The 12,718-nt window shown below is 40.1% G+C and overlaps 2 protein-coding genes across 2 annotated transcripts; both read right to left on the minus strand.

The window, feature by feature from the left end:
• Positions 1-696: 696 nt before the first annotated feature.
• Positions 697-3,611, minus strand: LOC144633040 (cornifelin homolog). Its single transcript, XM_078491811.1, has 3 exons — positions 3,463-3,611; positions 2,082-2,224; positions 697-984 (listed from the first exon to the last, which is right to left on the minus strand). Exons 1-3 carry the CDS (start codon positions 3,572-3,574, stop codon positions 892-894), a joined length of 348 nt encoding a protein of 115 aa, XP_078347937.1. The 5' UTR covers positions 3,575-3,611; the 3' UTR covers positions 697-891.
• Positions 3,612-6,422: 2,811 nt separating this feature from the next.
• LOC144631442 (cornifelin homolog B-like) lies at positions 6,423-8,597 on the minus strand. Its single transcript, XM_078489867.1, has 3 exons — positions 8,466-8,597; positions 7,699-7,841; positions 6,423-6,850 (listed from the first exon to the last, which is right to left on the minus strand). The coding sequence occupies exons 1-3, from the start codon at positions 8,575-8,577 to the stop codon at positions 6,758-6,760; spliced, it is 348 nt and encodes a 115-aa protein (XP_078345993.1). The 5' UTR covers positions 8,578-8,597; the 3' UTR covers positions 6,423-6,757.
• Between the last annotated feature and the right edge of the window lie 4,121 nt (positions 8,598-12,718).

Genomic DNA, 12,718 nt, shown 5'->3' on the forward strand with positions numbered 1-12,718 from the left:
ATCTCCAGATGTGAAGATGAAGGAAGCTGCCCACCACTACAGAACAGAGACCAAAAACGCGAAATTCCGTGACGTAGCTCCCTTTGAACATATATATGATCTATCGGACAGATATGTGCAAAGCTGGACTTTGGATGACTTGGATCGCCTTCAAAACCTTAAAAACGATCATATGCACTGCGTATGCAGTTCCCCTTACAGCTGCGCCGCGTTTGTGGTGTTGAATTCTTAAATGTGATCGTCATGGCTGGACCGGAGCGGAGTTAGAAGCGGAGCGAATGCGCAATTCGTGATAGGCGGGTCCTGGGGAAGAGTCGCTAAGGTCGCCCTGATCTCGGGGCTGGGAAATGTTTTTTTTTAGCCCTATCCGTTTTTCCCCTCGACTAAATAATCTGCACGGATTCTATTTCCACATAGACTAGTTTGCAAGAAACTTAATCTGTTTCGTTTCACTGTGCATGAGCACACGTGATATCGAGGTTTAATATACCTGGGCCTGGGGTTCGTAATAATATCCACGAGTTCGTGACATAAAGGTTTGTGATATCGGGCCTTTTGGCGCCGTATCTCCGGTATTTATCGTCTAGAGTTTAAAAAGGTTCGAGAGTGAGCATAAAGTGGCGAACCAAGTATTGCTAATAAGTCCTTTTTAAGTAGTCATAAAACAACTCACAACTTCATAAAAGATAGAAAATCTTTTTTAAATAAGTACGATTTCTAAGATAATGACTGGTTACAACATGATCAAAATCTTCGCACTAAAAAGAGAAGGAGTAAGAGCGAAAAGCGCTAAGCTAAAAGAGCTAAGAAAGAGCTGACAATGTAACGGCAATTTAGGCTTAAAACGATGCATAAATGTCCGTACGTCCCTTCGTCATGAAGTGAAGCAGTTTACTTGCCGATGGCTTTGAGCTCACGGTCCATCTGGCACAAAACACAGTTGGTGCAGAACACTCCAACTACGGCATCGTTACATAGAGAGCCCTAATAAAAGAACAAAGTCCGGAGTTGAGCCAGTTTACCTTATTATAGGAAATTAACGCTTGTGTTAATGGAAGGGAAGTTACTTAACGCGAAAGAGGGTCTGTAACATTTCCGGCAAAAGAAAGGAAATAAACGCGACGTACACAAAGACAAAAACACTAGTTGAGACAACTGGAACAAGTTTTTTTTTTTTTTATATTTTTTTTTTTTTTTTTTTTTTTTTTTTTTAATTTTAACACTAGGCGTATAATCCATTGCGTGTCTGCTGCGCGACGGCTTAAGGCTATGAAGCATGAGAAATGCTGAAAATGTTTCTTGCAACTTGAAACGCAACGATGCACTGAGTTACAGAGGAGGGGGCGCCACACGTTCGCAAATTTTCTCGCAACTTGTAACACGCCCGCCTGGAAATTATCTTCGTGAAATCTCTCAGTAGCAAAGGATGCAGTTCGATTGGCCAACTTTAACAATTTGTGTTGCAACAACTTATCTTGCATCGTTGGGAAAAAGAGGAGGCCAGTTCTACTTTTCTTGTAACTCGCAACGCAATATTTTGTTTTATTCTATGCCATAGAAAATACAGCGCACTCAGAATGGCTGGTGAGCCGTTGCATTATATTCTTGTAATGACGGGTATTATGAACCAACTTTCCCATAGTGCGCTGCGACGTATTTTTGAGTTGTGAGTTAAAGCTACTAGCGAGGGGGCCAAAAAAAAAAAAAAAAAAAAAAGCCGATCGACATACTCTTCTTTTGAATAGTGCTTAAAGGCCATAAAATAAATAACTTATTAACCTCGTCCGTTCGGTCATTACTGGGGAATCTCACACCTCGACACTTGATTGTATTGGATACACTCGCCTAAAGTCGCTCGTGTGAATACCGAGAAAATACAAAGCCTCGGTGTGAGATTCCCCTGTAATACCTCACTCGAAAGCGGTTCATAACTAGTATGTATTGCATGTTGCAAAAATGGGGTGTTACACGTGACATTTTTATGGCAATGGGGCAATGGAACATTTGTTGCATTGCAAGTTGCAAGGAGAATTGCCTCGTGTAACATGGCCTTTGACAATTTTTTTTTTTTTTGCACTGACCTGAATACGCTGTTCTGCTCTTAGCTGGGCTCTAAGAGTTAAGGGAGCGACCTCGTAGCAGAAGCACCCATAAGCAAACCCTTCACCCATACGGGTGGAGATGTTACACAAGTGGCACCATGGGCAGAAGGTACCATACAGGCCTGGACGCAAACAAACAAATTATATACCTACCGTTAGAACATAGAAGACTAATACCGTTAGTAAGGGGTTTTTGGTGGGCTCATATTCGAGGGGGTGGGGGCTTATATTAAAGCACAATAAAAAACGTTTCAAAAACAAGCCACGGCAGTGTTGATCGAAATACGTTTTTTTACTGCCATCCAGCAGAGGGTCGTTATATCCGGGGGGGGGGGGTTATAACCAAGGGGGCATGGGTTCCTGCAGGGCTTGTAAGTGTGTATGTGTGTGTGTGTGTGTGGGGGGGAGGGCTTATAGACTAAACCGGTAATTTACGGTATTTTACGGGTTTCGTAACGTCACTCTGGGGCTGATTTCCTGACAATACCCTTCGTTACATGCAATATAAGCTGTTGCCATTCTATATACTGTATATTAGGTGCTGCATGAAATATTCCCGTTCACTATTTTCTTCTTAAAAATTCTAATCATATGATGCGCTCTCTGATTATGAACTGTGTGTTTACATGAGGGTAGCAAAGGGTTTATGCGTAAAGGGCAAAAATTAGGCCATGGCGCTTGAAAAGAGCCAGAAGAGAAACATGAGTTTCGTGAATTTGTTACTTATTCTGCTGTTTCAAGTATACGTGACACATGAATTTGGTTAAAAATTTGGGCGTGAAACGTGAGCAGGAAACGTGGAGTGAGAGAAACGAAAGAACGAGCGAAAGACCACACGAGACAAAACCGAAACGCACGAAAAGAGTCCGGAAGCGATCGGTGCCCCCTCTATGCGGGGCACGACGTCAGGCCCCAGGGGGGAGCCGGGACACGGGGGAAGTGGGGGGGGGGCGGCATGACGAGGCACAGCCGAGAGGACAGAGGAACGATGAGGGCGGCAGCCCCAAAAGAAAAAACAAACAAAAAAGGAAATAACAATGAATTTGATCAGGAGCCCATTTAATTAAAGTGCAAATTTACTAAATAAATCTTGGATCGAAAGAAGCCAACAAAATGTATGACAACAAACATGTTTTACTTTCACAAACTTTTTAAAAATCTAAGGGGAACACAAAGTTGAACTGTTGCATGAAGTAAGCCTCATTTCGTTTACGAGACGCTAAAATATTGTACATCGCTGGAGCTTTCTTCGGCCGCATGCCATATTTTCTAAGCCACAAAGCGGTTTACCTTTGCCCAATTCATTTTTAATAACTGGTCAAAGCTGAAAAACAAAATAAATAGGACACAGTTTACTTACAGCTTCCCATGTCATCAAAGCAAGCAAATAGATCTGAATTCCAGTTCCTCAGAACTTGGGTTTGCTGTCCAGCAACAGTCGTACCGGGTTGAGTTGTCACAACTTGTGCCATGTTGAAATGGAGCTCTTACAAACTCTGTAAGTAGCGTATTGGATTAGAAAGAAAGGGGAACAACATGTTGAATTCATGACTTACATAAAACTACCTAAAATGTCTAAGATACAGCGCTAAAATACAGATGAGGTCGTGTTATCTTATTTATAAACGCCGCAGTTCTTGGACAAAAATACGTTCGCTGCCGCATGCCGCCATCTTTGTTTTGGTTCTTTGCGAGTTTTTGATTGAGAGTTTTCATTTAAAACAGGCCTTGCATTAAATCATTTGAAGAACCATTCGGGTCTACTAAACTGTTGCCATATCTAGTTACTACAATTTGTATGTGAGACATTAAGACAAGAAGCAGAAAAATAATAATGAAATCATCCCACCTTGAAGGGTCTTGAAGTTCTTTTCTCGTCTCCGACTCCCGAGAGTCCGATCACGTGGTCTCTAACTTTAGAGGGGGGCGTTGGTGGGGAAGCCGTTGGGGGAGGGGGTTGCCAGCAACTTACTCTGCAAGGACACTGCTATGTGCCCTAGCAGCGTATTCTAAAGACCGAGTGAATAAACAAATTTTTAAATTTTGATTTAAGTACAATCAATAGAACTGAACTGTTACGTAGTGGATTGATGTGACCATAAATAAAATGTGAAAATTAGCGCCCTTGGCCGTATACCGTAGAATTCCGGTTATAAGCCCTGGGCTTATACAACTTCGTAAGGGGTTTTGGGTGGGCTTATAAGCGGAGGGGCTTATATCCGGGAGGGCTTATAAGTGGAATAAAAAAAACGTTTCGAAACGAGCCATGGGAGTGTTGATCGAAATACGTTTTTAGAATAAAAACACATAATAAAGCAACATTAAGCCCTGTTCAGTTTCGTCATTCAGCAGAGGGGGGCTTATATCCGGGGGGGCTTATAACCGGATGTATTTTTTTGTTTTAAGGTAGATGGGCCTATAACCGGGGGGGGGGGGCTTATAAGCGGAGGGGCTTATAACCGGAATTTTACGGTACTCAGAGTCAATGTTATTTCCTCACACTTCTTTTATGAAAACTTGCGTTTCAAAAATATTTGGGTTTCTATTTGGACGGGAGACTATACTGTTACTGAAATTTTGGGATGCATACAAAAATACCACATAGTTAAACTATCTTAAATAGAGGGTCTCAATGGGGTGGTACTTTTAACTGTAATTTAGCTTTTTACGGCTGACGGTTAATTTCTTTCCGTTACGGTAAATGAAAGTGTTCAAATTTAATTTCCGTTGTTTAAATACGTTAAAAATTAGTTTTCATTGTTGTTTAATATTTATTACTTTCTACGCCTTGGCCGTTTTACGGCTAACGGTTAACCCATTTTCCATTGAGACCCTCTTAATATAACGATAAGAAACCTTAAACGAGTCTTTCAGTCGCTCTGAGCATCCTCTATACAACGTGGATCTCTATTTTTCCTTACCTGAGCTACAACTATTCAAGTGGGCTTATTTTCGGAAGGATTTTTGCGTCTAGGCTTTTTTTTTTTTTGGGGGGGGGGGGGGCATTTTCGGAATTAGTTACGGTACTTCACATACTGTTGTTGCTGATCAAAACTCCTCGTACGAATCCTGCCATCTACCTGCTTGTGAGCCTAACAGCCGTTCAGGTTTCCGTAGCAAGTAGCGTTCTTACTCTCTCCCCCCCCCCCCCCCCTGGATGGGAAGCTAGTCTATGGCAGGGTTACTCCCAGAGGTCCTCCCAGGATAAAATTTCATTTATACACCTGGATGAAAAGAGACACTAAGCCAGTAAAGTGTCTTGCCCAAGAACACAACGCAGTGCCCCAGCCAAGGCTCGAACCCGGACCGCTCGATCCGAGTTTAGCGCGCTAACCAATAGCCGCCGTGAGATAATCTAATCGGCGCGTGTCGCGTGTCGCGGGTAAAATGTGGTCGCGGGTACACAAAATTGTCGCGGGTACAAAAAATGTCACGGGTACACAAAGTGAAGCCCCGATATTATATCGTCATAATGGGGTTTTGGTTGTCCGCCGTGTTGTCTTTCTACACATTTTCCTTTACAGTAGCAACTTTGGCCGGAAAAAAGAACATAATCCATTATTAATTTTTTTTTTCGCGCGCGTCCACCTACATGCGTTTTACGTTTTCATCCTGAAGAAATTGTTAAATTCGATAGAACTGAACATCTTGAACAGGCTTATGATATTTTGAACGCTGAAAAAATTACTTCGACCGTTTAAAACTTTTGAAAAAGACCTCCCAAAGTAAGTGGCCTTGTGTAAAAATATTTGAAGGATAATAAACACAATAGCCTCCATTTGGCTTCAACAATATGGACTGATCTTTGTCCTTGGACATTATCTGTTCCTCGAAGATCACAGTTTGAACAGATAAGTCAGATAATGTCCGCGGACAAATATCTATGCATACTTTCGCGCCAAATGAAGGCTATTGTTTATTTATACCGGTGGGACTTCGTTTTAACCCTATTTAGACAGGGAGGGGGGGGGGGCTTTTGAGGCACGCTCATAACTTTTTCAAGGTTCAACCAAACCCTGCCAAACTTTCTGAGTTTATATAAAATTTATCTGGGAATTATTTGGTAGGATAGGATGTTGTGTCAGGAACTTGACATCACCATGGCATGTTTTCCCAAATATGTAATTTTCGTGTTTCTTTTCATGAAAATTAACTTTAATGCAATTAATTTTTACCTATAAGTTTCATTGTGATTGCTTAAATATTCTGGAAGTTATAAGCCCCCCCCCCCCCCCCGGTCTGAATAGGGTTATAGGGTTCGTTATACTGAACGGGGTTCCAGTATGGTGCTTGCTAGTCGACAAGCAAATCACAACTTGATAAATGAGTAAAAACTGCACTTTATTAAGTACGGTTTCTCACTAACGGTTACAATTTTGCAATCGTGCATTGAATATATGATCTGGCTCTACTGCGTGAAAATAAGATAAAATACTGAAAACAAACTCACACCATGTTTTAAAACCGAAACTAAAAATATCCCTCTAAAAATCTCGACTAATCACACCTTAGACAAGTAAAGTCAAAATATCTAACTGAACACTATAATATGACCTTTTTCTTCGCACTGAAATAAAAGAGATAAGAGTAAAAAGCCAAAATAAGGCTTAAAACGATGCATGAACATCAGTCTCCTTGTCGCGGAGTGAAGCAGTTTACTTGCCAACGGCTTTTAGCTCACGGTCCATCTGGCACAAGACACAGTTGGTGCAGAACATGATAAGCAAGGCATCGTTGCAAAGAGAGCCCTGATAAAAGAACAACAAATGTCAGGAGTGTGATAGAGCGGTTTTCACTTGAGTGTCGGAAGCAATTTGCGTTTGCTTCGGTTTTACATTACTACGCTCAGTGACTGGTTGAAAAATCTCGCGCAACTTTCTCGACCATCAGGACTAAAACCAAAACCAATCGTGACTCGCTCGCGCGCGTTTTCCCGCGCTTCGCGTCAGCTTCATATATTTGCTTCGAGTTTTGATTGGTTCGCTGGATTGTCTGTGTCCTTTGTGATTGGCCAAAGTAATTACTTTGGTTTTGGTTTTACGACACTCAATTGAAAACTGCTCTAAAGGATAAGCTTGAGTCTTGCCTTTAGACTAGAAGCAGTCTTTCTTTCATTTTAGCTCATCGAAAAAGGTAACGGGAAAAAGGTAGCGGGAGGAAAAGCGTGTTCGTGCAGCCATTTATTATTTCGCTTCTTGTTCTTCTTTATCGCTCCTTCTGCTTCTTGCTCGACAGATGAAGGGAAAAGACGGCGTACTTGCAGTCTACCTTTTTATAGAACAGTCAACTCTCTCTAAAACGGACACCGTTGGACTGGCTCTTCGGCAAGCGTCCGTCTTATAGGGAGTTTGGTTACGGGTAAAATGACTAAAACAAGGTAAGAACGAGACCAATACCAGGTGCCCGTCTTAAAAACGTGTCAGTCTTATAAAGGTGTCCGTTAAGGATGAGTTACTGTACTTTCAACAAACGTAAAGGATGTCCAAACTCTCTCAGATCGTGAAAAACGAATAATCTCTTCATTTCAATTGCTAGAAACAGGCTGCAAAGGACCAGCGTGTTTCAGACTGTAGTAATTTTGCAGCGGTAGTTTTACCTGGATGTGCTGCTCTGCTCTTAGCTTGGCCCTGAGGGTGAATGGCGCAATCTCAGAACAGCAGCAACCATAGAGGAACCCTTCACCCATACGGCTGGAGACGTTGCACAGCTGGATGCAAGGGCAGCACAAGCCCATCAGGCCTGTAAACAAACAACAAAACTGGATTAATTGCCGTTATTTTGCGTGACGAAAAGTTTGCGTGAGAAACGTTGCGTGACGCTCTTTGAGCTCGTCACGTAAACTCTCAAACAGCGTCTGCGTAGGAGGCTACAGAAGACTAAGTTAAAGGAGCTATGTCGCGGGGATTTCGCAGATTTGTGGTCTAAACTGTTCTGAAAATAGTGGGAGGCAACTTAACCTATATAAAAACATTATCTTTGAACATCTAAAGAAAGTTAGAACCTTAATTTGCGGATAGTAACAAATCAAGCTTCGGCTGTAAACATCGATTTTTTGAAGACGCGCGGAAACAACTTGAAAGAGTAAGCCTTACTTTTTCAAGTTGCAATCCATTTCTATCCTAGCCATCCGCAGCCAAAGATGCTCGTTAACAGTTTCAGTGCTCTAATATAGCAATTTTTATTAAAAATGGACTATTATTTTTAGGTTTCCTGCGACACAAATATAAAGTTCGGCTATTCAAAAATTTGGTAAAATCCGTGACATAGTGCCTTTAAGCCTTCCTGACAATGCAACGCCTTCTATATAATAAAAAACATTAATAAATATCTAGAAAGCAGACTAATAAAATACGGTTAACTTACAGCTGCCGATGTCATCAAAACAGGCAAACACGCCTGAATTCCAGTCCCTCATAACTTGGGTCTGTTGAACAACAACGGTCGTTCCGGGTTGGGCTGTCACAACTTGAGCCATGTTTAAATGGAGTTATTGCAGTCTGTTGAGTATTCCTGGCGTACAGGCAAGAAAGAGTAAATATTTTGTCAGTCTCTTTCGGTGAAAGATACCTTTAATATAAAACTGAGAGACTGAGCTAAAGACACGAACGAAATGGTGCAATCTGACTCTAAACGTGGCTGTGAACAAATTTGTTTCGTTTCCGTTTAATTTAGTTTAAGGTGTTGAGGTGGAATTCCACTGATGCATAATTTTTTACGTGCGTTTACGTGCGTGAAAAAAATTTAGCGACAATGTATTAACAACTTGCGTAAACGTGTACGCAAGTCGTTCATACATTGTCTTTAATTTTTTTCACGCAAGTAAACGCACGTAAAAAAATTACTCGTCTCAGTGGAATTCCACCTTAACACCTTAAATCACGAACGAAATGGTGCAATGAATCTTACTCTAAACGTGGCTAAGAACAACTATGTGTCGTTTTCGTTTGTTCCTGGACTTTAGGCATTCACTCATATCGGGCTCAAAGTTATTAGTTCTTTGCAGATCATATCTATTAAAAAAGTACGTGGTTATACGTGAGGCACAGATTTCATTCGAAGAGAAACGTTAAAATGACGAGGGATTCGGGCGGCTGGAAAGCGTTGTATGTTTACATGTAAGGGCCTGTTTACATGATTCCGGAATGATTTTCATCCCGGAACGAAATTCTTTGGGATTGATTTTTTTTTTTTTTTTTTTGGAGTTCGCCTTTCACCAAAGGTTTTTGCGGGTTTTTGGGGGGTAAAAAGTTTTTTTTTTTTTTTTTTTTTTTTTTTTTTTTTTTTTTTTTTTTTTTTTTTTTTTTTAATGTAAAAAAAAAAAAAAAAAAAAATAAGATGGAAAAGAAAACGGTGCAACGTTCCTCGGTAATGGGCTAGGGCAAAACCAAAATCAACACCAGTTCAAGAAAGCGACATTCATGTCTAATGAACTCGAACTTACGTTTGGAATTTTTTGAAGCAAGTACTCAATGAAGTACTACAGTAACCGTTTTCGTTTTGATCTTTTTAGGGTTGATCACTGGTTCAGTCGCTAATAAATTGTTTTCTTCTGAAGTTAAGAAATATGTCGAATTTGTGTTCAGAAAATGTTTTAAAAAATCGGTCAAACGCTAGGGCAGCGCTGTATTCTTTGGGTACAAAAAGTTTTTGAAAGTTTTAACACTTTTCTGAAGTTGTTGTTTTCGCGTAGTTAAGCAAAATCTTTGTATTAGCAACTTAAAAATGTTTATTGTAGGTAGGCGGTTGCTAACGAGATTAGTGTTCTGAATTATTCATTACCGACCTCAAAAACGTGCCGTCACACCGGCGCTCTTAAATCTAGTAACAGATGATTAGGTTATTAATAATTGATATTTACCCACCCATATCGACCCTGATTGTGATCGAAGATTGTTCGATCAATTTTTTTTTATTTTTTTATTTTGTTTACCTAGAGTTTAGCAACAAATGTTCACATAATTTATTCATGGCTTCAGCTAGCAGAAAACTATCAGGATATCACAACATTCGCACAATGCGGAAAAAAAATATAATATCGATAAACTTAATTGTTGACCGAATTCAAAGCCTGTACTGAATTTACTCAACAATGAAAATGCGAATTAGGGCGTTTTGTGTCAGAGGTCGTGCAGTAATCTCGAAATGTCACGATTTCAATTGGAAAAACATCTTTTGTTTCAAGTTTCTAAGGTGATAGGTAAACAGTCAACAAACAGAATTTTCAACACTACGAAAGAAAAACACATAAGCACGGCGGACTTCGAATTATTTTTTTTGTAGTTGTGGGATTGCAAAATTTGCTAAAAACTTCAAGCGCTTCAAGGAGCAATCTTTGACACCTGTAACGCGCGCGAGAATATCTATAAATATTAAATTGTTGCCTTCATTTCTGCCCATCGAATGTGATTAAAATAACATGTTTACAAGAAGGTTATAGAAACGTAGTGAAAGCTAGCGAGCGTAGTTTACTTCTGTTTTTAAGTAATAGTGAAAAATTCAAACTATTTTAAACCTATGAACTTATAATAACAACTAAACTGACTCAATAAAAAGGTTGCGTGACATACAACCCTGAAATTGACGACTGGCAAGTGTTTCAACTATAATTCATATGACATGATATCAACATGAATATTCGCCTCGACCAAATACATTTAATTTCAGGTCTCGTTTGATTCGACATGGTTATCGCCAGAAAGGGAACTATTGTAAACGTAAATGAATGAAATATCTGGAATAACATTTGTTTTCGGGTAAGTCGATACGATAATATAAACAGCAACAACTGATCGAAGGTTTTGTAATATGAATACAGCCAAACTACCACAAACATGGCTGAATTCAATACGTTATTCAACTGATGGAGCCAAAACGCGCAGTTAATCTTCGGAAATTATTTTGTAATGAGAAGCGCGCTGGCTCAATGAAAATCACCCTAACAAGATCTATCGAGACCGATTAAAAAGAAAGACAAAAAAAAACGGTTAACCCGCTACATATAGGTTACATATTGTATGCACAATGTATGAGGAGCGAGCAATAGGTGGTACTCATTGCGTGAGGATTCAGACCATTCTACATTTTTACGACCCTGGAAATATTAAAAATAAAAACACCGCGATTTTGAATCTTGTCGACGCCAATCCGAGGGCCTCGCTGGCGCTACAGAAGTCTGTGCTAAAAAAAATCAGAATTTATAGCATCGAAATAGTTGATCCTGCCTGCGAAATGCAGCATAAACAACCCGATGGCGAATAAGTGCAGCGCTGATGCAAAGGGTTTGCTACACGGACACGCACCCCGATGCGTGATCTATCACTGTTTTCAAGTCCCCAAGGAATAAAATAAGTGTAGCTTACAACTGCTTTCAATAAAGACTTCGAAAAAGCCCATAATTGACTAACACTGGCGAAGCAAAGCTCCGATCGAAGAATAAAGCGCTCCGATTCTCCATAACAAAGGCGTTGAGCCAAGGTGTTTTTCAGACACTAAGCTTATCACGGACACACGAAATTAGTCGCTACAGCTCAAAATAACATGGGCTATACTCTAATAATATCTATTTAGAAGCAATGTACAGTCAAAGACTCCTACCTGGCTGTAAACACGGAGATCGAGCAAACACTCCTCGACGAAGAAACACACCTCTAGAATTTACCAGAGATTAGGATTGATTGGCCACGCCAAATATGCAATGAGGCTTGACAAGTTCTTCATATTTGAATAATCTCTGTGACGTCAGAGTTTCCAAGGACACTAAATTGTCACACGTTACAAGAATGGCCGAGAATAATGCCTCAGTTAGAGATCGGCGGTGTAGCCGACAGGGATCCGCATCCCGATTCAGTATTCACCATTATAAAACTATACTGTTGCAAGTATAAATTCGTGACAAAATTCTCGCATTGTTTCAAGAAAAGCTAAGAAACCTGAATGTAAAGACCGTATGGTTTCACCTGTTGTGTGACGCACGTGGCACGTGACACTTAAAAATATGATAATAATCCTTTGCACGCAATATAGCATACCCACGGTTTTGTTTTGGTTTGTTTTGTTTTTGTTTCTTTTTTTTCAGATTTCTAGTTGTACAGATAGAAATTTGAAGTGCAAGGCTAGCTCAAGCAGTATTTCTACTGTTTTCTACTTGTGTTAATAGTGTTGAACTACCTTGGAGAAGGTTTGGGAAAAATTCCGCTAGCACAAAAATTGTTCTATTCTGCATTACGGAAGTCGTCTGCTCAAAATTCTGCTCGGATCTGTATACTTCCCAAAATAACGACTCCCCTAAAGTAAAGACCCTCCAAAAATAGCCATAAAATTTCACTGTTACAGTAGATCCCGATTTTATATCGAACCAACTTTCGTTTCCGTTGGGTAGTACTTCTCTGTAATTTCACCCCCAATTTCACGTGTATTAGTAAATCCAGAAATTAGCGACCCCGCGGAAAGTTAGTTCAGTGGAATCCCGTAACGATATGCCAAGGGAGCAGTAAAATTATATCGTTATATCGAGGGATCGTTGTATCGAAACTCCCGATATAACGATATGGCCGTAAAATAACCGAAAATATCGTTATATCAAGGCAAACCTAACATATACTTTTTTTACTGGATAA

Source organism: Oculina patagonica, chromosome 12 (genome assembly GCF_052425735.1).
Source record: "Oculina patagonica isolate OP01 chromosome 12, crgOcupat, whole genome shotgun sequence".
NCBI classification, from domain to species: Eukaryota; Metazoa; Cnidaria; class Anthozoa; order Scleractinia; family Oculinidae; genus Oculina; species Oculina patagonica.